We start from the raw sequence: 26,091 nt of genomic DNA on the forward strand, positions 1-26,091 counted from the left end.
GAAACTATTCAATTTAAGGTCCTATCCTTCCTTGCCTCATAGTAGTAATGCTCTTTATCTTGCCAAATACATCTCTGTATACATAGATATGTTTCTGGAAAACTTGTAGACTACCTGTATGTGATGACAACAGTGCTCATTTTAGCTTGTAAAATTATTTCTGCTTTTGAAGTATAGATTGTCTATAAAGTGATAGCATTTACTTTTAAATTTTGATTTACCGGTAGCTTATTTAAATTCTGATTTCTCAAGCAAATATGTTTGTGAAACATTCCAACAGACTTTTGACTGAAAATGCTATTAAAATGTAGTTTTACATACTAAATCCAAATTTAAAAATGTAAAATCCCACAAAAAAGAGAACAGAAGTTATTGGGGGGAGATGGGCGGGGACAAACTTATTAAATAAATGAATTTCTTAAAAGATATTCGCATGAGCCTTTATCTTTTCTATTAAACAGAAAATAAAAAGTCTATGATACATCAACAAAATTAAAAATAGAAAATAATTTTTCTCACTGACCTCGACTCAAAGGAGGAGTAAAACAGCTTATACAACGTTTAGAGATGTACCTTTATGCTTTAAACACTAAGGATGCTAGGAACAAACTGACCTTTTTGTGCATGAAGAAGTGGGAACAATAAAATCCAATACAGGAATTCAATAGTAACAAGATCACCTTCCTAAATAGCTGAAATACTTACAGCTCTTGCTTTCTTCTTCATTAAGGCAAGCAGGCAACAACGGATTTATGTGTTGAAGTTTCTGTGCCAGGATCACATGGATTCTGGGAACTAAGGATGCTGGAGGGCTATGAACTCTCTGTTCTTCCATTGTATCCATACAATCCATAGACTCCACTGGAGATGAGGAATTCTCCCTAAAAAATAATAATAGCTGTACTTAGGTGCATTTAATTTCTAAACTTCATGCAACCTTTGTTCCTTTCAAAGAAAAGGGTATTTCATTTAAACATAAAATGTCAGTATCATCATAACAAATTAAGTTCTTGAATTTATTTTAATTCATACTTTTGCAGCAATCAAAATAAATCCCTCAATTATCTATTTTAAAAGTGCTCCTGAATATAAAGAACTGACACAACCTTTTTATTCTTCACATGGCTACAATGAACTAAGTACTGTTGGAATTCACTGTTCATTAACACTCTTTCATTCTATTTCAAATTCTCCTTCACAATAATAAGCAAAATATGGGCTATACAGGGATACTTTTTAGGTATGCACCTCATGATGTAATCAGTTTGAAAATACCGATTATAAACAAGTTAGTAAATGAAGGCTGCAAAAAGATTTTCACAGAAGTGAAGCATTATGAACATGCAGTATACTCTAGCTTTTGCTATTATTTGTAACAATTATTTTCCATGAAAACTAGATAAATTAACGTTTCAAATAAATGTTTGAAAAACTGCCAACAAAATAATAAAATACAGGCAGTCCTCACTTAACAATACTAATTGGGATGCAGTTGTAAGTCAAAAAACCATGTGACCATGCCACTTAGTGACAGCAGTGCTGTCATTAAGTGAGGACCATGAGGGTCATTAAGTGAGGACCTCACGACTGTGACTTGTGGCTTCCTGCCAGCTTCCCCATTGACTTTGCTTGGCAGAAGTTGACAGGGAAGGTCACAAATCACAATCAAGTGACCATGGGGATGCTGCAATGGCCGTAAATATAAGGACCAGTCATAACCAGTCAGTGCTGTGGTAAGTTTGAACAGTCACTGAACAAGTGCTCATTAAATGAGGACCACCTGTAAATAAAATAATTAGAATTCATTTTTCAGTGAGGAGCACAAGTTTATCACAGGAGTTCTGGGAACAAGTTCTATTACAATCTTTGCTTACAGACCCTTGTTCAATGACTTTTGGAACTTATGATAGCACTGAAAAGGAAATTTACAACCAGTCCTCAAAGTTGCAGCTGTTGCAGTATCCATGCAGTCATGTGATCACCATTTGGGATCTTCACAGCCAGCTTCTGACAAGCAAAGTCAATGGGGAAGCTGGCAGGAAGTCGATAGTCGCAGTCATGTGACATCATGCTTAATGACCACAGGTGATTCGCTTTTCGACCATAGCCGGAACTGACATTGGAAGTCAGCGTGGTCACATGACATTTCACTTTATGACCGTGTCACTTAGTGATGGAGTTGCCAGTCCCAATTGCAGTTGGTGAGGAACATCTGTACAGCAAATGTATACTAATGTACACATATTCAGTTTATCTTGCTGAATGGAGGGACCACAAACTTCTTTGAGGAACAAACTCTTTATTGCAAATAATGGAACTTCTACATCAGCTACCCTTTTGGTGTGGGGTGTCTAGGAAGTGCACATGGAAATGTCTCAGATGTTCGGTGTGAATATATATACATATAGTATACAGTTGTGTGTGTGTGTGTGTGTGTGTATATATATATATATATATATATATCAAAAACTGAACTTAGATTTCTATTGGAAGTTACATCATACTTATGCTTATTTATTTTGTATTTTACTACTTTATAAAATGTTTCATTTTCTCATACAGTCATGAAACTCAAGTATGTAAGTAATTATTTATGCCAAACTTCCCAAACCTAGGCTCCTTCTGTCTATGTGGATTTCAACTCACAAGCAATATCTCAGCTGACTGAGGAATTCTGGGATTTGGTTACACATCTGGAGAGTGCATAGATTGGGGAAAGCTAACTTATGCTATTTAAACTTAAAGTATGGTCTGTTTTCATCATGGTTTATTGAAAAAGCTAGAATACTTGGGTTCACATACAATATTAAGCTATAACCTGTGGTTACAACTAAATCAAAACTAAATGCAATACAATATGGATTATAAAGTTGTATGAATCCAGACATAAAGTAGGTTGACTTTAACAGGACGATAAATAAACTCTGCTACAAGCTGCTCAAATCCTGTCTTAGCATGATATATTACTGCAGTGAATTTGCAGAAGAATTGGGACTCAAATCCAGATCTCTAAAATCTACAGGTGAAACTCGAAAAATTAGAATATTGTGCAAATGTTCATTTATGTCAGTATGGCAACTCAAAAGGTGAAACCAATATATGAGATAGACGCATTACATGCAAAGCGAGATATGTCAAGCCTTACTTTGGTATAATTGTGATGATTATGGTGTACAGCTTATGAAAACCCCAAATTCACAATCTCAGAAAATTAGAATATTACATGACATCAATAACACAAGGATTGGAAATAGAACAATATCGGACCTCTGCAAAGTATAAGCATGCATACTGTATGTACTCAGTACTTGGTTTGGGCCCCTTTTGCAGCAATGACTGCCGCAAGGCGGCGTGGCATGGATGCTATCAGCCTGTGGCACTGCTGAGGTGTTATGGAAGACCAGGATGCTTCAATAGCGGCCTTCAGCTCCGCTGCATTGTTCGGTCTCATGTCCCTCATCTTTCTCTTGGCAATGCCCCATAGATTCTCTATGGGGTTCAGGTAGGGCGAGTTTGCTGGCCAATCAAGCACAGTAATCCCATGGTCATTGAACCAGGTTTTGGTACTTTTGGCAGTGTGGGCAGGTGCCAAGTCCCGCTGGAAAATGAAGTCAGCATCCCCATAAAGCTCGTCTGCGGAAGGAAGCATGAAGTGCTCCAAAATCTCCTGGTAGACGGCTGCATTGACCCTGGACTTAATGAAGCACAGTGGGCCAACACCAGCAGATGACATGGCTCCCCAAATCAACACAGACTGTGGAAACTTCACACTGGACTTCAAGCATCGTACATTGTGTGCCTCTCCATTCTTCCTCCAGACTCTGGGCCCTTGGTTCCCAAATGAGATGCAAAAGTTGCTCTCATCAGAAAAGAGGACTTTGGACCACTGGGCAACAGACCAGTTCTTTTTTTCTGTAGCCCAGGTAAGATGCTTCTGATGTTGTTTGTTGTTCAGGAGCGGCTTTGCAAGAGGAATACGACATTTGAAGCCCATGTCCAGGATCCGTCTGTGTGTGGTGGCTCTTGATGCACTAACTCCAGCCTCAGTCCACTCCTTGTGAAAGTCCCCAACACTTTTGAATGGCCTTTTCCTGACAATCCTCTCCAGGCTGCGGTCATCCCTGCTGCTTGTGCATCTTTTTCTACCACACTTTTCCCTTCCACATAACCTTCTATTGATATGCTTTTATACAGCACTTTGGGAACATCCAACTTCTTTTGCAATTACCTTTTGGGGCTTTCCCTCCTTATGGAGGGTGTCAATGATGGTTTTCTGCACAACTGTCAGGTCAGCAGTCTTTCCCATGCTTGTGATTCCTACTGAACCAGCCTGAGAGACCATTTAAAGGCTCAGGAACCCTTTGCAGGAGTTATGGATTCATTAGCTGATTAGAGTGGACACTTTGAGCCTAGAATATTGAACCTTTTCACACTATTCTAATTTTCTGAGATTGTGAATTTGGGGTTTTCATAAGCTGTACGCCATAATCATCACAATTATACCAAAGTAAGGCTTGACATATCTCGCTTTGCATGTAATGCGTCTATCTCATATATTGGTTTCACCTTTTGAGTTGCCATACTGACATAAATGAACATTTGCACGATATTCTAATTTTTCGAGTTTCACCTGTAGTTCTAGATTCAACATTCCATTCATTAGACCACACTTAACTTGCTGGCTGTAAAGTAGCAATTTGTGGGCTAGCATTAATCTTCAAAAAAATTATTGGTATGAATTTCTCTTTTTCAGTTTTTCTGAAGCACACTGACAAAGAAGGAAACTATATGTTGCTGCTAATATTTTACAGAAACTTTAAAAAATTACATGATATTATTTGTGGACCACACATGTGAATTTCTTCAGTAATGAATGATGGTATTTTATCATCACTAAAATGTTACCTTTCTTCATTGTTCAGCATGTTTAGGACAGGATCGACAGACAAAATCCCATACACCTCAAGAATATCGTTTACTTTGAAACTGTCCCCATTTTCATAAATCTGCCACAAAGAGAATATATTTAAGAGGAGAAATTACAGTAAGGCAATGTGGAATTATTATAAAAGCAATGACTACTTCAACACAGTAATAAATTATGGTTTGGTATTATGGGAGGAGGTTCGTATACAGTGGTACCTTGGGTTACGAATGCCTCTGCCAACGAACTTTTCGGGTTGCAACCAGCTCCGGCCACAAAAATTTACCTTGGGTTACGAACTCCGCCTCGGGTTACGAACCAGACCCGCGGCCATTTTCCGCCCATTCCACGTGGTCCACGGCTGTTTTTCTGCCCGTTCCACGTGGTCCGCGGCTGTTTTCCCGCCCTGCCGCGTGGTCCGCGGCTGTTTTTCTGCCCTGCCGCGTGGTCTGCAGCTGTTTTTCCGCCCTGCCGCGTGGTCCGCGGCCGTTTTTCCGCCCTGCCGCGTGGTCCGCGGCCGTTTTTCCGCCCCTGCCGCGTGATCCGCGGACACCAGAACGGATTAACAGTAATTACATTGAACCTTATGGGAAAATTTGCTTCGGGGTGCGACCAATTCAGGGTGCGACCAGAGTCATGGAACGAATTAAATTCGTAACCCGAGGTACCACTGTAACTGTCTTTTCTCGCCTATCTGGAATAGGATCAGACATTTCTGCTTTCAGGTTTTATTACCCATGGTTTTCTTTTGCATCCAGACCTGAAGTGTGGCTAATCTTAATAATGATTTGAAACAAGTTTGTGACAAAGCTCTAAATTCTGATGTATAGTTCTATAGCACGGTTCTGATGTACAGTTTTATAGCATTCCGATGTAATTCTATAGAACAGTTATGGATGTGGGCACTTCTCAATAGAGAAAAATCAGTGCCCCAAATGATTGCTTCCCAAGTTTTAAAGAGTAGATCCTTACTTTCTTAGGAATGACAGATCCTCTCTGAGAACAGAATATTTTCTGCTATACATACATATTTCTATTCCAGCTTTAATATGAAAAAAAAATAAATATGACATATGAAACAATATAAAATACATAAACTATGTGACATGAATGGAAGAGTATCACCTGAAAAAAAAAAACTTCTTTGCTTGTCTTTCTGCTGATCAAAAAACTTACAGATAATAGTTTCAGTAGGACAGGTATTTAAAACAAAGGGAAATTATTTTTTCCTCCATATTCTTTTAACCACTTTATTTTCTTCCACTCACAAATTAACTTGCTGTTCTGTTTTCCAGCTTAGACCTTATTCTATACTGCAAGTTTCATGCTATGGATAAGCAAAAATTGTCAAGTTTATGGCTGGTGTGGGTCTTCTGGGCTGTGTGGCCGTGTTCTGGAAGTTGTACAGGGAAGACCCTGGTACAACAGGGTCACATCATCCTGGGCACAGAGAGAACTGCTCCTTTCTGTGCTCCTGCCCTCTGAAGATGCCGGTCACAGATGCTGGCGAAACATTAGGAAACAAAACTTCCAGAACACGGCCACACAGCCCAGAAGACCCACACCAGCCATCGTATTCCGGCTGTGAAAGCCTTCGACAATACATTGTCAAGTTTACATTACAGTGCAGCTAATGTAACATAATTTTGATAGATTTTGCTCTAACTTCGTAAGCATGTTAATAATAAAAGGCAATAAAAGTGTAAAGGAACAGTAGAGTCCATCTTTAAGAATGGGTCCAGTTGCAGAAAAAATTATTACTACTGATTAGAGAAGTGATTTGAAACATGGAATTTACTGTATTACTGGACAAAACAAGAATTACCCTCCATTAAAATTCTGTATTTTAATGGTCTCCGGTTCCAAAACAAAAACATCTACTCCATAGGTCAAAGATATATTTTAAATTTATACCCACCATTAATTTATAATTTGAACAGGTTCCTTGGAATAACTTGTTATAACTGTTAATGTTTCTGTTTTTAACAACTGGATTAGGATTTCCATTCCATTTTATATTCACTTTTTAAAATGCCTCAGGAATCACATATACTCATTAAACAGTTCAGCTTCATAACAGTATGTAAATATGTTCCTTTGTTTCTGTTTTGACCCAGGGAAAATACATTATTACATGAAGTGCATAAATAACCTTTTAATTTAGGTTTCAGGTTGGGACATAGTACAGAGATAACATTGGTCATGTTTGTTGAAGACCTGTGGGTTTTTTTTTCCTGAGATTTAGTGGCTGCCCCACTCCAAAATGATTCTAGGCAGCTTACATCAGGGAAAAACAACAAAGGCAACAAGAAAAACATCAAGAAAATTTGGATTGGGATGATGATACCATCCTGATCCTCCTTGATCACGCAGTGGCTTTTAATCCTATTAACAATGCTATTCTTTTGGACTGACTGTGGGGAAGCGGGAGGCACAATTTTACAGCAGTTCTCTTCTTTTCTGCATAACCAGTGCTAGCTGGTGTTGGTTGGAGAGGATAGATTGAGCTTGAAGCCCTATGATATGGGAGTATCTCAGGGCTCAATGTTCTCTCCCCTCCTGTTCAACATCTATATGAGTCCGCTGGGGGAGATATTCCATCAGCTTGGGTCAAGCAACTTCAGCATGCTGATGATACTCAGTTGTACATTTAAGAAACACTTAAGAACTCATATGTGTGATAGAACCCTGCTATTTGAGGGACTACCTGTTTCCAATAATGTTTGCCTGTCCTGTTTTCCAATAGGGTTGGTTAGCTTTGAGTTCCATCAGATAAGCTATGTATCTAGTGAGACTCAGGAAGTGGGCCTTCTCTGCTGCTTCACCTGCCTTTTGGAAAATCATCCATATGGCCTCTATTCAGCCCATCTTTATGTGTTCCTTAAAAACCTGGCTTTTCCTTTATGTCTTGGGTTAAAATGGATCGATGGACTCATGAGATTACCAGGGGTTTGGACAGATAGTTTTGATCCACTGAATGGTCTCTGTTTTACGAATGTCATAAATTTGTCATTTATATGGCACTGTTTTTTAACTTCATGAAACCGAGTTGTTTGGAGTGGGGTAGCTTAGAAACATAAATAAATGAACTTCATAAGATCACCTGAACAAATAATGCTAAGGATTAATTCTTAAATGTCTGTTAAATTAAAAAAAATGTAGCTATGCAGAATTACAGTGTTCTGAATCCTAACCATACATGCTGGCTCAACATACCCTTCAGTGACAGGCTTACCCTTCAGTAAGGCTTGTTGCAAACTACTGTTATATCAATGAATACTAAATAAGTCTGATATATAATTAATATATGGTAAGCAGTTTTGATTCATGTACCAGTTCTAAATGTAAATTTCAACAAACCTCCACACTTCTAGCACATATCAAGATGATTCTGTTTCAGATATTGCTCAAAAGATTATTACCTTCACAAGACATGCAGGGCCTTTTTCTCCTGGGAGTGGAAAATTTAGATCTAGTGGAGATGAGCAGGAAATCATCTGATGCCTTGCAGAAGCTTCTGTTTCTAATCGCTTTGGCTCTCCACTCCCTTGGATATCAGCTACATTTCCTAGAATTTTAAAGAAATAGTTTCTACTACCTTGAAACACATAATTTGAAATTAAAACTTCTTGTTGCTTTTGAAAGAAGATTTAGATCATGCTGAATTGCATGTTGCAAAAACTGGAGCTTAGATTCCTTTCAGAATAATTATTCTCCAAAGTATTTTAATTTACAAAATGGGCATAAAACCCTAGATCAAACCAAGCAAATGAGCGTTCTCTTCAGAAAGGGTAGGGCTTAAGCAAGCAGTAGGAATGGCTAGAAGCAAGAGGAGAAAGCTGATTTTGTTTGTTTCTCTTTCTTATACTTTCTTTTCATTTTCCCTGACCTCAACATCTGGCAGCAGTGGACCAGAATAAAGAGCTTATCTCTGGACTCTAATTATTTATGAAGTGCTTTTAAAATTAGGCTAGAAGTACAAAAACAGAGAGGACTCTGCAAATGGCCCATCTCTGATCTAACTCAGCATTCCTTTTTCAACAACTGCCAGCCAAATAAAGGGAATCACAACGTTCACAACCCTCTTCATTAGTTTTCTGCTGTATCTGATATTCAGTTACATACTGTCCTACTTATTTCACATCTAACAATCTATCATCTCTCCATGAATTTGCCTAATTTAACTCTTGCTCCTTCTACAATCCAGAATCATCCTTGTTTTTCAAGAATACAGTATTTGCAAATGCTGGTTTGTGAATCATATAACTGCAGCTACAAACTGAGCCATGGAGAACACATCAAGAACTTCAGACCAATAGTGTATTTAAACTAGAGTCTTGCTCTTTTGAGACTATCCCTGAACCCATCTAATTATTTCAAAAACCAGATAAGGTAAATCAACATGGTATATAAAATCATTTTCTAAAATTAAGCCAACAATGCATATATCACTTCAGTGCAAATGGATGCACTAAAATACTAATTCTGAAAAATAAATGACTTTCAAGAGAAAAACAACACTATCTCAGCTGATACCCAGGTGCTGCTCTCTCTGTTTTGATGGATGCAACTCCATGTCTTCATCATCCTCGTAACTCCTCTTGTGGCGACTTGGTGTGTAGGATGTTGATGGACAAACTCGAGCTTGACTTGCACTATTATAAGCGTAAGTTTTAAGTTAAGGACAAGATCATTCTGATAGCAAGAATAAACTAATATGGAAATTTAATTGTATATAAACATTTAATTTAAAGTTCAGACAACACTATCCTTTCCCAAGATGTACATGAAGGAAAAGATAATAGTTGTTTGTAAGTTAACTATATCATGTAATGTTTCATATTCTTACAGAATTTTTAAATAGTTTTGTAGAAATATGGCCTGGCGCAATATGGTTCATGGGGTCACGAAGAGTCGGACATGACTTAATGACTAAACAACAACAAGAAATATTGAAGAATGAATGTGGGCAAATTAAAAAAGAATGCTAGACAAGTGGTAGCAGACTATATGCCAATAAGGAAGGAGCATGATTTGACTTACAATATCAGCTCTTTCATCCTTAAATGTTATTGTATTTATTTAAGAAACGTACATGGCTGCCTATCTTATATATACAACCCTGGTCAGGTAACAACCTGTATCAAAGAAATATAGAAACAGTTAAAATATAATATCATAACTAAGGTACCATACTGTCATCAGTTTAGGGATGCTGCACCATCAAAATTCCATATTCAAAAAGTAATTAAATTGCTAAACTGCTTAATACATGCTCATTTCTCTACAAATTACCTCCTTTCTACCTTATCACAATTCTTTACCACTTGACACAGGGAAATATTATCTAATTATCACAAACAACTTGGAAGAGATGCTTTCTATCTCAACTCATGCACATTATCAAAACAAACAAACAAACAAACAAGCCTGTCCCAAAACCTGTTTCCTTTATTAATTGCCAAGCTAATTATATATAAAGGCACATTTCAGCAAATCCTGATCCTGCTCTAGTTAAGAAAAACTCCTTAAAAAGTTACCTTTATTAATAAAACGGCTTCTTAAATTAGCCATTTTGTTCAGCATCCATAGCTCTTGTTGGTAGAGTCAAAAGGTAAATTCTGAAGTTTAAACTTTCATCTGGCCACTTCAATTTATCCCTCATAAGTCTAATTAGAATTACTTAAGATATTTTTACCACCATGCCTGATGAGTAATTTCACTGGTCACTCATTCCAAACTGTCCCTTCCGAACATCAATCAATATTATATTTTATTAGCCAATAAATCATTGTTCTTCAGTACTTAAAATATCTAATTTTCAGGACGCATTAATCCAACAGTATTTTAAACTATTCAGAATTTAACAATACATGGAAGGAGTAATGCCAGACGTACAAGTTGAATTGAGAAGGAACAGGGGCACCCCAAGTCACAATGGTAACACATGAATGATAATGGAAGAGGGAAAAAGAGCTCTACAAATGTCTATTTCTTCTTATTGATTATCTAAACGGTCTTGACTATGTACACCAAAACAAATTGTGGATACTGCTTAACAACTCTGGTGTACGGCCACCTTGTCTACCTGTTGAAGAACTGTATGGTGACCAGGAAGCAACAAGAGTATGGAACATGCCTCAAAAGTAGAAAGAAAGGCAGTATAACCTTATTTAACGTGTATGTAGAATATGTCGTGAGACACAGAAATTGGAATTCAACTGGCATCAGCAAATTAAAATGGACTTAAATTGGACACTTTCGGTTAGAAGATCATAGAGTTTACTACTGAAGACATGAAAAACAAAGAAGGAAGGATACAATAAAGTCAGTACTTGGGTACAATGCAGTTAATGACCAAATACTATCAATAAGGCTTTGCAGGCAACCGCTTTATATGATGATTATCCAAGTTTATGCTCCAACCACTGATGTAAAAGAGGCGGTGGCTAACAAGTTTTATGGTCAAGTTCAATCTAAAATTGACAGAACATGCAAGCAAGATGTGCTACTTATGGATTGACTATTATTAGTAAAGGAACCAGCAGTCAAGAAATATGCCACAGACACTTGTTAGGGAAACAACGAAGGCTTTGGAAAACCATCCTGCTGGTGCTTTGAAGAGCCTTGAAGACCTGACTCTTCGCCCAGGCCTTTGGTGAGGGTGAATGAAGTCCTTTTGGGATGTGTGGGTTTATTTCTTTTTTGTTCCAGTCTGGTTTATGTTTTCTTTGCCATCTTGTATTCCTTTATTCTGTTTTTTTATTACTTGTGAACTGCCCAAAGTAGTTGGAAGTTGGGTGGCATAGAAATTTAATAAATAAATAAATAAGATATTCAGATGCCATACCATGTCTATATCTACAAAGATCAGAATTCTGCAGGCAATGTTTCCTCTATGGAAGCAAATACTGGACTTTGAAGAAGCAGGATAGAAAGAGTACTCTTTTTGGAGTTGTTGGAGAATACCATAGATAACCAAGAAAATAAATGAATGGATCATAGAACAAATCAGTCCAGAGTTCTCATTTGAGGCACAAATGACAAGGCTCAAATTATCATATTTTAGACACTTCATGCAAAGACCTAGCTGCCCTAAGCATATGGACTTCTTATGCTGGGAAAAGTGGAAGAAAAGAGAAGAAACCGACCAGCAGCAAGGTGGATGGACTCAATTACAGTGGCAATAGGTGCATCACTGGAAAATCTGAAGGGCCAGGTTGGGAACAGACTATCCTAGAGAAAGTCTATCTCAGTGGTCACTAAGAGTTGACACCAACCTGATGACATATAATCCAGCAACCAACCAACCAGTCAATATTTTTCTCTCAAGTGTTCAAGGGCTTGCATTACTAGCATTACCACTACCATTATACTTTTTTATACACCAGCACACAATAAGCTACAAAGGATATTTCTTTTACCCATGCTGATTCTCCTGGCACTGGAACACAGTAAAAAGTCTGTCTATCTGCAGTTACTATTTGTTTAGGATTTAAATCTATTTCTTGATGAGGCTAGAAGAAGAGATGTTATACATCATTAGCATGCTATAAAAAGAAAAATACTGTAAAGCTGTTATAAAAATGGAATACATGTGAAATTTTTAAAGGCAAATATTCTTAAAATAAATGTACAATTAAATGTTCTAGAAAATAATGTTTATTCTAAGGAATTACAAGGAATGAACTCTATTCTATGTGGATCAAATAGATTCTATTCTTCCAATAACAACTTTTTTGACATATATAAAAAAATGAAAATGCTACTTCTGGTTTTCTATAATATAGCAACAACAGCATAGTACTAGTTTGAACTGTATCATTTGAAACATGAAATTTCTTTGTTGACACATTATTAAAATACCTACAGCTATAAAAGTTGATTTTATTTTGCAACTGTATTTCTCATCCTATTATGAATATTAGAAAGCAATTTATAGTAACTTATAGTAATCAAGCAGAGGCACTAGTGAAGTGTATGGAGCCAAATTTAAATTAAATCCCAGTCTACACAACTTATATTAATATATACAAATAATCAATCCATTTTCCAAGTGTTGTTTTTTATGTCTTCAATGCAGCGCCAAATATCTACGCAAGAAATATAAACATATAAATAGGCATGGGTGACCTGAAAACAAGTTTTACAAGACAACCATGTGGAAGAGATCCCAGAACACTCCTGAGCAACAGAAGTAGAATATATGCTTGGAAAGAGGAGGAACATCTCAAAAAAGGGTAATAACTGACATAGAGAACTCCTGCATAAGGAATACAACAGATTGTTAAATGTATTTATTTACTATAACTTGTATGCTGCCTCTGTCTTGGACTTATTATTCAATCTCAAAAGTGTTCCAAACATTGTAAATGTTTAAATGACAATGCTGAAAATATACATTCATATAAAAAAAAAATCTTAAAAATTCATTCTAGTGTTTGCATAGGTGTAAGTCTACTTCACATATCTGATAAAGCAGGGTTTTGCTTATGAAAGTAAAAATGTGATCTAAAATTGTTTTTGGAAACAGACTAATGTTGCTCATCTTCTAGAGTGTAGACCCAAACAATACTTTTGTATGAAAAAAGGAAAATACTAGAGGCTATACTGTCAAAACCCGCTGACACTGGCATCACTGACTTATATATTCAAAATAGGAGAGAGGCACAGTCTCTGCAAAAACATGTTTAGGAGGACTAGTTTTTGTCACTGATTCAATAAAGTAAATGAGGATATTTCAGTGCAAATGAATGTTCAATTATATTGTTTTATTCAAAAAGAAGCACAAGAGAAGGGTGGGGAAGATATATACTCTTTTCCCTTTATTAAAAAGTAAACCATATTTGATGGTATGTGATTTATTATTACAAGAACTTGTATTCCTCTCCATTTCTTGACACTCTGAGTTGCTTACAGTATTAGTATCAGAAGCTTGAAGACAAAAATCAATTAACAATTATAATCAAAAAGTCCAATGCACCACCATTTGGAGTAGCATGATCATATTCATCTCCAAATGCCTTTTTGAAAACCCATGTTTTCACAGTTCTCCAAAAACGTATCCATAGAATCCAGTGAAAGATAAAATAAGAGAAAGAAAATGATAAATACTAAACTAGCTTAAATGCATCGCCGTAATTCCTATAGCTGGACTTACCCCACATTCTGCTACATCTCTATATTTTCCAAAATGCATAACCTGTTAAAAATAGAAAACATAAAATCACTACTGTATTCTATATGACTTCTTACTATGCTCCTTTTGGGGAGTTTTGTGGGGAGGTTTTCTTTTCTTTTCTTTTTTTTACTATTTACTGTTACTTCCTCACAGTTCTTTATCTTTACTATGAATGTAGTGGTTCTACTCTCTTTCAAGCTCAATAATTTCTTTTCTAATGTTTCATTCTAGAAAAGCTGAAGGCTAAGATTTATATTTTCCTGGTTCCAGGCAAAGCATCCGTTCAATATATATGAGCAGAATTGCTATGGAACTGTTTATCAGTCAGACATAGATTGTTGGTATTTCACTTAAGAATATACACAGAAAAAAACTTTTAAGATGTCCTTTATTTCATGTGATACTGTTACAAAAGAGATACTGGTTGTTCCTGGAACAGTTCTATGTCACCTGGAATAAAAAGGAAATGATTTGCAAAAGGAAATGGACCTAGTGTAGAGATGGACAACCTTTTGGTGGGCAAGACCACACTTAACTTTGGGGGGAGGATAGGCTCAGAAAGTGGATAAGGACACAACACAAATATGATAGTCCTGGAATATTTTTGATAGAGTTTGAGGGTTTGGTTTTTGTTGTGTTACTATTTTATACTACAGGTTTAATTCATCCTAAGCAACAATTTAGGTAAAATTGCTGTCAGTTTTCAACAATCACATTGACAGGAACTCCAAGGAACAACATGGGTGGGTGTGAATGTAGGTAGTCAGAACCACAGTGAAAAAACCCACTTACACGTGATTTAGTAACTGTGTCAACAGTTTCATAAACATTCATATAAAATTCAGGATCAAACATATCTTGAACCATACAGCGAAATTTAACTAGGCTATTGGGCTTCAGATAATGTAGAGGGACATCATTCAATGATGGTACCTGTAAAAAAAAAAATCAATGATTATGAGCTTCATGAGGCAATCAGAATTCTATAACTTTCTTTTTAATGATTATTAATTTAATTATATCTTAATTTATGTAAGTCTGAAAACCCAATATTTACATAGAAGGGCTGACAGAATTTACACTGGTTGCTTAAAAATTTTCTCAGTAATCACTGAAATAAATGTGATTTAATTTAGTCATGCTTTGAGATGCAGTGAATTAACTAAATCTACTCTATGTACAATTCATTCTATTTTTTTTGAAATGCAACAATCTCAGTCACTTATTTGACTCTAACCCTAAATTACTAGAAACTTTTTCAATTTATTTTATAATCTCTTTTAGCACTATTGTATGTATAAAGTTATTCAATGCAATGCTATCAAAGTTACCAAAGATTTTGAAACCCATCATCAAATAACTTAAGTTTTCATAAGTTAATATAGCCTTACCCAGTTAGTTGCATTATTTTCTTTTAATTTCTCTTTGAAGTATTCCGTTACTTTTCCCTCCCATTCAGGATTTGGACTATTCTGAGCTAAACAAGACATAAACCAAATCAAACTATTTTAGTACAATACATTTAAAATTTTACTTTGCCAACACAGTATCTATTATTCAATAACTAATGAACAAATAGCACTTTGGCTTTTTTTTTCTTAAGTAAAAAGAAAACAAAAGATCAAAACCTTCCTGGACTAAATAATTTTGATATGTGCAAGATTAGCTGCAATTCTGACTTTTTCAGATAACAAACAAATATGTTACAGGTTATAAGCAGTATGCTGCAGGGTTGTGCAAAGCCTTCACAAGTATGTTTGCATGCGTGAGGAACCTTCTCAAAGCATTAAAGCAGACATATTTTAGAAGGCTTCTGTGGCAGCTTTGAAGGGTGTTCTCTGCACAGGCAACATTTCTACTGGGACAACTTCTGAAGTAGCTGCATCAACCTTCCAAAGGGTGCAGCTGCTTGGACTTCTACTTGGAAGAAACAGTGAATTGAAGATGCTATGCTAAAAGCAGAGCCAACAACCACAGTAGAATGAAGAGCCGGTGAGTAGACTGCCTCTTCGTAATTCCTCTCTGGACAAGGAGAGGACTTGAGATCACTCACAAATGCTCCAAACAGTTGTTCCTCGCGAGGAGACTGCAAGACAGCAGTCTCCAGAAGTTAAGAGCTCTGGAAGATGAGGGAATAGCCATCTTGCTCAAACCACGGTCAGTGCCTTTAAGAATGCTGGGTTCGCATACTTCCTTTTCTAATCACTTTTGGAAATTGCTTGTTAATTGCTTTTTTGCTATTAGGAACCTTTGGATTGACAAGTCTGAAAACATCAGGCTGAGTTTCCTTCAATCCTTAGTGAAAGAAGTTTTAAATACAAGGACTTAAAAAAATATTTTTTGGAATAAACAGCAAAAGAGTGATTAGAACTTTGATTTTGGAAAGTTACAAACAGACTAAGGATCCAGATGGATTTGAAATAAGTTTTTGGAATTAATTATAAGAATCCTTCCCATGGGAAAATGCTTTTGTTTTGAATTTTTTTTTAAAAAAAACATGATAGGATGAAACTTTGAAGGCTGGACACTAGAGGGAACTGGAAGGAACTAAAGATTACAATTAAAGGAGGAGAACACTTAAATTTAACTTATTCATACAAAATGAAGCAAAATATTTTAACATTGAACATACTGAAGGATATTTTTGAACAATGGACCCAGAAGTTAATTTTAAGAATATCTGCCTCTATCTACATACAGACTGTGCTTAAAATATGTTAGGAAAGCGGAACAAGTTCTACCTGACAAGATTGAGACTGATCTGAAAGTGGATTTAAAAATGACAGGCTACCAGAATGACATGGAAAAAGATGCCACACTGGACATACAAAAGAAACTGGTGGATGTCTTAATAATTAAAAGGGATATACAAATAACAAACCAAAAGAGTGACCTGGATAATTTTCCTATTCTTTACAAAAGAGGCTTGTCAAAACTTTGAAGAGTTTTGTAAGAAGGGACAAAGAAAAAATGAAAAGAAATCAAGTTCTAGGACATTATTTGAAGGGACTAAAGATCAAGATTGTTAAAGGTAAAAGGAAGGAATATAAAGTTGGTTTATTTGATCAAGGTTAAAATAAATATGTTATCTCTGGTAACCCTTAATGGACTTTTGCTGATCAAGACTGAAACAATGAGGCTTTAAGGATTTGTTTATAGATAAGAGATGGGATATGGGAAGAAGAGATCATTTGTTGTATTTTAAGAGAAGGCAATAAGTTAGTAAAATTGTTTATACTTGTTGTAATGAAGAGGGAAGTCATTTCTTTATATATTTTTTTCTTTATATATTTTTTTCTTTACTATATTTTTATTTATTTCTTTTCTATTTTTTTCTTTTCTGCACCTTCTATTTTTTCTTTTCTTTTTTTAGTTTGTATTAGTTTTTATCTTTGCAATTGTAATTTTTAATAAAATTACTATTAAAAAAGGGCGCAACTGCTGCAATGCTATCTGACAGGCCAATAACTTTATTGATTCTTAATAGATAACTACTTCCCTAAGTAATACAAATATCAGGCTCTGTACAGGATTAATAATGTTATAGATCCTGGCATAGATAAAAGTAAAAAAAAATTAATAAATTATTAAAAGCCAATTTAGAAATGGTAATTTGATTTTCCCCCCCTATTCTAACTGCACAGAATTGTGCATAAACATTTAAACCACTACAGAGCCTCTGGACAATGCATGTTGATTATTTTCAACTATTATCTTCCAAGTCCCAGCTACAATATCTAACTCTTTTACATGAATGCACAATGACTGTTAGCAAACATTCAACTGAATACAGAATAGGATGATGCCAAAAAGAAATGTGTGTAAATTCTGTATTAATTATCAATTACAATGAATCCCTCTTATAGATATAATCACTTTATAATATTAGATTATTCTCATTTCTTGTCTATTTTGAAATTAAAGACTTTATAGATGAAAACACTGTAAGTTAAATATGTTGCAGCTCCTTTCAGAGATTTGTTATCTCAAGCTTCCATCTCAGTGGTGGGAGATACATGCTAACTACTGTTAGGGTACAGGATTTTGATTGAATTTTCACTGAGGTGGCCCAGCACTTAAGTGGTAGGCATTCTGTAGCTGTTACATTTGGGTGGGTAGTTATCAGCATACCGAGGCTGCCTTTGTATCTATCCTCATCAATCCCAGCTTTAGCATCATTACAGTAGGCAATGTAGCTGTTGAGAGCAAGAGCAGTTAGGGACCAGATTGCTTGTACCAGTATTGTATCAAACTTGCATAAAACATTTATGAAATTGTTATCTTTGTAGTCTGAGGACAACTCAACCACATTCCAGCTAATTAGGATAACTGTCCTAGTGTTTCCCACATCACTCCTCTGTGGGGCACATACAGCATGTCTTTGAGGATGGAAGCAAGTTTGAGGGAAGGACTTTGGGTCTCTTGGGGATCTCTCTGGTACAGTATAATCCTCTTGTGATATACTGAGATCCTTCTGACCTTGTGATGTGGATCTTGAATTTCAAGTTCTCATCCGTTTTAGTTCATCTATGAGCAGCTGTTGTGTTTGTAGAAAATATGTTAAATTTGAGGGTTTCCTATCCTCTGTTTCACAGTTGACAGATTCCTCTAGTTTTGTTGATGATAATGGTGGGTATGGTGGTCCATAGGTTTTAGGAAGAACAAGAGCATCATTATTCTTATTTTTGTTGGAAACAGAATCTGAGATACAAGCGTGGATTGACATCTTTCTTCAAGAATACTTTCAGAAATTTGTTTCAGTTATTTTCAAGTTTAAGTTCTGAACAGAAAATAAGCCTTCACATTTTTGTAGGGTTCAACAAAATTATCAAGCAGATGAGTTTACTGCTCAGCAAATCAATTGATTTAACAGTTCCTAAATGAAACAGAAATCCTCAATAGTTATGTGGCCAGTAGTATATAAATTATCCATTAGTAATATCTAGTGGCTTGTATATAGCAGTTCCACTTCACTATAATCCTGTGTGTAAGAACTAGATTTTTTAAAATAGTGATTTTCTAACTTACTCAGAAGATTCATTCCATTTTCCTGTACAAACATAAAAATATCAGAAAATATTGCTGCTGCATATTATTAAACCATCTCTTTTGTATTATCACATTGATAGGGCTACTTAATTATTCCATTTGTTATACCCTAACCCTAACCCAATTATACTGCATTTTTCATCACAGCTCAGCCACAGTATTTCAGATATACTATTATGACCAAAAATAACAATATAAAAAGCTACCATAGCCTTGGACAAAATAACCCCTAAATTACATAATTGGGAAATACTTTTATTAGAACTACCCAAGGGGACAAATTTATCCTTCTACATTTTTCAGATTCTTCTGAAAACCGCAATGTTCTTATATATTACAATAGCCAACTAAGCAAAAGACATGGAAAACTGGCTTAAAACATATTCACTTCCAATCTTAGTGAATTTTTTCTTGTATTTTATTCTTAGAATCACTCTGAGTTATTGAGAGATGATAATAAGTGCCCAAGGTGCTAATTGCAAAAGTTAATGTGAAACTTATCCTTAATCAATCTCATTTTACATTATATAAAATATTTAATTACACTTAAAACAGTGTAAGATTACAATTAATTTCTTACAATGGAATGCATTACTTATTATATGAACAGTTATCTTCCTTGAAGAGTGAACTTAATTCCCATTGATCCGATCCAGATTTCTCATGTTCAGTGGAGAGTCTGCAAGGGATTCCATATATGAGGAATCTTGATGCTTCATGTTCCCAGTTATGAAGAGAAGGCATGGAAAGTAATTCAGTGACAGAAATGCAGACTATTTTTCAGGTCTTCCACTAAATACCTTGAAGACTGTTCCAGCTTTTCTTATATTCAGTATACAGTCCATTGGAAAAGTATTCAGACCCCCTTCACTTTTTTCAATTTTGTTATGTTGCAGCTTGATACTACAATTGTTCAAATTCATTTTTTTCCCATTAATCTACACTCAGTACCCCATAATGACAAAGTGAAAACAGAATTTTAGAAATGTCTGTAAATTTATTAAAAAGGAAAAACTGAACTATCACTTTGGCATAAGTATTCAGACCCTTTGCAACAACACTTGAAATTTAGCTCAGGTGCCTCCCATTTCTCTTGATCGCTGCTGAGCTGTTTCTACACCTTGACTGGAGTCCACCTGTGGTAAATTAAATTGATTGGACCTGATTTGGAAAGGCACACACCTCTCTATAGAAGGCCTCACAGCTGACAATGCATACTGCACCAGAGCAAAAGCCATGAGATCAAAGGAACTGCCTGCAGAGCTCAGAGACAGGATTATTACAAGGCACAGATCTGGGGAAGGCTACAAAAAAATTTCTGCTGCATTGAAGGTTCCCAAGAACACAGTGGCCTCTATAATTCTCAAATGGAAGAAGTTTGGCACAACCAGGACTCTTCCAAGAGCTGGTCGCCTGGCCAAACTGAGCAATCGGGGGAGAAGAGCCTTAGTAAGAGAGGTGACCAAGAACCCGATGGTCACTCTGACTGAGCTCCAGAGATCCTGTGTGGAGATGGGACAAAGTTCTAGAAGGACAACCATCACTGCAGCCCTCCACCGATCTGGGCTTTCTGGCAGAGTGGCTAGACGGAAGCCTTTCCTCAGTGCAAAACACATGAAAGCCCGCTTGGAGTTTGCAAAAAAGCACCTGAAGGACACTCAGACTGTGAGGAACAAGATTCTCTGGTCTGATGAAACCAAGATTGAACTGTCTGGCCTCAATTCTAAATGTTATGTCTGGAGGAAACCAGGCACTGCTCATCACCTGCCCAATACCATCCCAACAGTGAAGCATGGTGGTGGCAGCGTCATGCTGTGGGGGTGTTTTTCAGCAGCAGGGACTGGGAGACTGGTCAGGTTGAGGGAAAGCTGAATGGAGCAAAGTACAGAGATATCCTCAATGAAAACCTGTTCCACAGTCCTCAGGACCTCAAACTGGGCTGAAGGTCCACCTTCCAACATGACAACAATCCTAAGCACACAGCCAAGACAACACAGGAATGGCTTAAGGACAACTCTGTGACTGTCCTAGAGTGGCTCAGCCAGAGTCCTGACTTGAACCCTATTGAACATCTCTGGAGAGACCTGACAGTGGCTGTCCACTGACGGTCCCATCCAGCCTGATTGAGCTTGAGAGGATTTGCAAAGCAGAATGGCAGAAAATCCCCCAATCCAGGTGTGCAAAGCTTGTCACGTCATACCGAAAAAGACTCGAGGCTGTAATTGCTGCCAAAGGTGCTTCAACAAAGTACTGAGTAAAGGGTCTGAATACTTAAGTACATGTGATATTTCAGTTTTTTCTTTTTAATACATTTAAGGACATTTCTAAAATTCTGTTTTCACTTTGTCATTATGGGGTACTGAGTGTAGATTAATGAGAAAAAAAAATGAATTTGAATGATTGTAGTATCAGGCTGCAACATAACAAAATTGAAAAAAGTGAAGGGGGTCTGAATACTTTCCGAATGCACTGTATATGTGATTCAGAAAAGTTTTATAAAGAATTATACTTATTGTTATGCAATCTGAGTATTTAGACTGTCAAAATTTGTACTTTATTATGTATTTATTTTTATTCTCCCATTCCTTCAAGAATTCTAAGTGGCATATTAAGCATTCCCACCTCCAATTTTTCCCTTGTGAGGTTGGTTTTGCTGAGAATGGATTGAAAGTAGACCTTCTAGTCTAGTGATGGCAAACCTATGATACGCATGTCAAAGGTGACATGCTACAACATTCTGGGTGACACACCAGCATTCACTAACACCCAACAACTATTCTTCCTGTTTGAGTTACCAAAGAAACTGAGTTTCTTTTACTCATATATCATGTTTGTAATTATTTGACATTTCTTTATATAATACATAGCACCACACATGATTGGACTGTATTTTTCTAAAATAAATGAATACGTAAAGAATTGTTTCTCATTTGTTCGGCAGGGGGGAGGGTAACACGCCAGCAGAGTCAAGTTAGGCATTTTCTGAATTTTTGACACACCAAGCCCATCACTATTCTAGTCCAACATCTTAACCACTATACTACACTCTTCCATGTCATTAAGGATCACTGTCTTGCTCTGCTCAGTAATTGACTAGCCTGTGTTTCTGAAAACATTCAAGCACTTAACTTTCAAGTGTCCCATCAATTATAGAATATCATCTGGTGGGACCCAGGAGACACACCTACTCTTGCAATTCCTGTCCTCTGGAATGAGTTCCCACCCTTCTGTTGTTTAGGAAATTGCTAAAGACTGGGTTGTTCTCCTAGGCCTTGGGGACAGGATGACTCTGAAGTCCCCATTTTGTTTTGTTGGTTTGATTCATTCTGGTTTTGTTTTGGTATTTTGCTCTTCCGGTCAGTTGTATTTTCTAAATGTTGTATTTTCTGTTATATAAGTTGGCCCCAGTCATTTGGGGGCCTGCCAGCTAATAAATAAAAAAAAATAATTACTTTTGTTTTAAAGGCCAACAAAAATAATTAAGACAATTATTCAGCTGTGCCCAGGGATTTTGGGATTACCTCTTGGTCACATTTAACCAAAAGTTGGTTAAATTACAAATAATTATGTTAAAATGTTATAGCAAATAGTTTTGATAAAGAAAAAAGAAAAAAGGAAAGAAAATGCATAACAACTTGGATTTAAAAAGCCATTCATAAGATACAAACACACTAATTAAATACAACAGCAACTGATGGCCACAGAAAACAGAAGCTAGGAGACTCATGGTCAGCTTTGACATGCAGAAGCCTAATACCATGCCCTCACCCTATTTTTAATTATAAAGTACACTTGCCTACTAATTACACACTCAAAAGACAGACGCCAGGCCTGGCATTTACTAGGAAAGTCCCCTTCAGCGTCTTAGACACTTAGACACTCCCTCTTAGTCTCAAAACAGCAGGGAAGCCGAAAGGCACAGCGCACATGCTCAGGAACACTCTCTTCCCACGGGTTTTCCAACTTTCGGCGTGCAGCCCTGCCTTCCCAAACAAGTTCCACAGCCAAGTTTTTCCTTACACGAACTCTGGGGCTGCCGTTTCGCTTTGCCCAGGCCAGCGGGATCCGGGCTCGGCAGGCCAAACTCGACATCAGCGCTTGGCCCCGCGGTCACTTCTGCTCTGCCCGAGTAGGCCTGCTTCTTCCTACCCCTACAACCCGCTCTGCGAGGACCCGCCGCCACCGCCTCCTTCCTGGTCGTCCCCGGCCCAGCGCTATTCTCAGCAACGCGCCGTCTCTGCTCCTCGCATACTTTGGACTCGGTCGAGTTCCCTTCTGCCTGTCTGCGTCGTACCGGGATAGCTCAGGCCGCTCCCCGCTGCCTTGACCTGCCTGCCTCTCCAGCTTCCCACGTTTTCGTGCCCCCCCCCGCCCCCTCTCACCGAAAATGCCCTGTACGATACTGAGAGGGCAGTTCAGCCAATCCGCCACACACGGCATCTTTTCGGTTCTTCAACGCTTTAAGGCCAGGAGACACGCCAAGGTCTTCAGAAACCTGCTTTCCGGAGGCCACACGCCAGACAAGGGCGCTAATACAGCGGGCGAGCGTTCCAGGCTGGGCTGAAAGCGGCGCAGCCAGGCCGAGCTGACTTCCCCTCACTTCACTTCGCCTCTCAGCGCGGGCTCGGGTTGGCGGGAGAAGAGGGAAGAGAACGGCGGCAGCTCCGGCAGCGCCATCTTAGAGTCGGGCGGAAGGGGCAGGGCCGACTCGGGGAGGGATCGAGAGATTCGGAGACGTGGAAGTCCCTCCGTCATGGCTGCCCCCAAAACCTCCGCGACGGGCGGTATCTCCTCGACGAGCAGCGGGACTAACTTGCTTTTCTCCTCCTCAGCCACAGAATTCAATTTCACCGTCCCCTTCATCCCCGTCAGCCAAACCCCTCCTCCGCCTGTGGCTGCTTCGGGACCTGGCCTCCTTCCCGCAGGTAATGGTCGGGGGGTAGGGGGACACGGGAGTTGGAATCCATTTTCACTCCCCCGACGGCCTCCCCCCAATTATTTTGATGGGCAACTCTCGGATCCAGAGGGCTCGTACAAAATCAGTGCCATTTGAAGGTGGGCGACGCCTTGTAGATTGCAGGGCTCGCAACCTCGAGGACCTTACGGTGGACGGGATGATGAACGAGGGGTTGAGAAGGTGGAACATTTGATAGATGTCATATTTTGCTAGCGGGAAATGAATGTATTGTTGACCGAGGTAATAGCCTGTATTTCTTTTACTGTATATCAGGCTTGAAATGGAGTAATTTCACTGGTCAGAATTTCCTGGCGTGCTGGCCCCTTTCCAACCCTCTTTACAAAAACTGTCCTTTTTGCCACTTTAGGATAGCACTTCATGCCTTTGAAGGCTTCAGTGCACAACAGTGTGTGGTTTCACAACCTTGGTGCCACAATCTTACTATTGAAGACTCAGAGAAAGTTTCAAAGAAAGGCCTGCCCAATCAATGGGTATGGTTTCCTGGCTGATGTGACTTGTTGCATTTCTTTTTCTGGAAATTAAGCATTGGAAAGTGTAGTTATTTGGAGATAAGTGGTTAGATGGAAGAACATAATGTAGGTGGGTTTCTTGGGAAGAAGCATAGCAGGGAGGATTTGGTGGGGTTAGTTGTGTGAGATTGGAGAACTGCACTGGGATATTGATTGGACATTGGTGAAAGGTGCCAGCTGATGATAGTGAAAATCAATATCAGTTATGAGAGAAAACATCAGTGTCATTAAAAAACAGGTTTTATAAAAAACATTAACCTAATATGCGCCTTCATATTTCTTGTCCTATAATTCCTTTATTTATTTATTTGTTTGGTAATTTTACAAAGCTGCCCATCTCACACGTGACAGAATGGCGTACAAAGTTAAAGACACAAAAATGATACAACAAAATAACCAAAAGAATGACAACAAAAATAATTTAAAAAATTAAAAACAATAAGAACTATTAAAAAATAATCTACAGGAGAATGCACTCAGTTTCCCTAGCAATAAGGCCACTTTGCAGGCTCCGTACTCCCATTGCTGGATCCCCAGGCCAGATGGCGAAGCCATGTTTTCAGGCCTTTCCTGAAAAAATCATTCCCTCAGGGAGAATGATGTCCCAAGAGGCAGGTGCCGTGGCAGAAAAGGCTCTCCTCCTGGATCCTGCCAGATGACATTCCTTCATGCATGGGACCTGCAACATGCTCTTCCTGCCTTCAGGAAGGTCGATGTGATTGGGGAGAGGTGGTCCCTCGAATAACCTGGCCCCATGCCACATCCCACCCCACCAATACTTAGATGCTTCTAAGAGTTAGGATGATAAACTAATCATACTTCTGTAGTCTGCCAGAAATGTAGTAGCCCACTCCTCCAAACTTCAAATAATCTAACAAAAGAATTGATTTGATAGTAGTCACTTTTATTTGTATTGGGTCATGGAGCGCTTCTATGGTATTACTTGTTAGGCAGTGTTTTTCCTAATATCCATTCCCCATTAATGAAGATATTGATATATACATGATTACAAAGCAGTTTGAACTACCTATCCTTGCTGAGCTGAGATCAAGTTTCTTCTTTCCCTAAAGTAAATACTATTTATATTATTGATTTGGGGGTTGCTTATGTTTTTACAGCATGTATGTGAAAACAATGACAATCGTTGTTACATTAAACCTGAAACTGGGTATTGTAGTTGATGCTGAGTAAGGAAGGGATGAGTGTTAACCCTTCAGGTTGATTTTTCAGCTTGATTTTGTATGTTTGTTGCTGAAGAACTATTTTTAGTAAGTATAAGATATCAAAGAAAGATGGCACAGTTTTCTTTTACCTACACAGTAGATAATTTTAAAAATGCTAATGTGGACTAGATTATAATCTTACCTATTTGGTTCAATTAAAAGAAGAAATCATGGATTGCATTTTTTTTCCAGTTTTTATGAAAAAGCAAATGGATACATCCTACACT

The 26,091-nt window shown here is 37.7% G+C and overlaps 2 protein-coding genes across 5 annotated transcripts in view; one reads left to right on the top strand and one right to left on the bottom strand.

The window, feature by feature from the left end:
* MCMBP (minichromosome maintenance complex binding protein) overlaps positions 1-23,832 on the bottom strand; it is a 39,646-nt gene extending 15,814 nt beyond the window's left edge. The window contains exons 1-9 of one of the 3 annotated variants that reach the window (XM_088132677.1): positions 23,537-23,832; positions 15,497-15,582; positions 14,898-15,038; positions 14,085-14,126; positions 12,340-12,441; positions 9,461-9,590; positions 8,347-8,492; positions 4,906-5,006; positions 706-881 (exon numbers count right to left, since the gene is read on the bottom strand). In XM_088132677.1, coding sequence (XP_087988803.1) covers positions 706-881; positions 4,906-5,006; positions 8,347-8,492; positions 9,461-9,590; positions 12,340-12,441; positions 14,085-14,126; positions 14,898-15,038; positions 15,497-15,582; positions 23,537-23,594 — 982 coding nt within the window. In that variant the 5' untranslated portion in view covers positions 23,595-23,832. Of the gene's footprint in view, positions 1-705; positions 882-4,905; positions 5,007-8,346; positions 8,493-9,460; positions 9,591-12,339; positions 12,442-14,084; positions 14,127-14,897; positions 15,039-15,496; positions 15,583-23,174; positions 23,368-23,536 lie in introns of those variants that run through there. The other 2 variants (XM_088132678.1, XM_088132679.1) reach the window with 2 other exon arrangements.
* A 17-nt stretch (positions 23,833-23,849) lies between these two features.
* SEC23IP (SEC23 interacting protein) overlaps positions 23,850-26,091 on the top strand; it is a 43,691-nt gene continuing 41,449 nt past the window's right edge. The window contains exon 1 of one of the 2 annotated variants that reach the window (XM_025174530.2): positions 23,850-24,079. In XM_025174530.2, the coding sequence (XP_025030298.2) occupies positions 23,908-24,079 (172 nt within the window). In that variant the 5' untranslated portion in view covers positions 23,850-23,907. The remainder of the gene's footprint in view (positions 24,080-26,091) is intronic. The other variant, XM_007440420.4, reaches the window with a different exon arrangement.

Source organism: Python bivittatus, unplaced genomic scaffold, assembly GCF_059951505.1.
Source record: "Python bivittatus isolate LINGU-HERP-01145 unplaced genomic scaffold, Pbiv_v1 ctg000980_np1212, whole genome shotgun sequence".
Classification (NCBI taxonomy): domain Eukaryota; kingdom Metazoa; phylum Chordata; class Lepidosauria; order Squamata; family Pythonidae; genus Python; species Python bivittatus.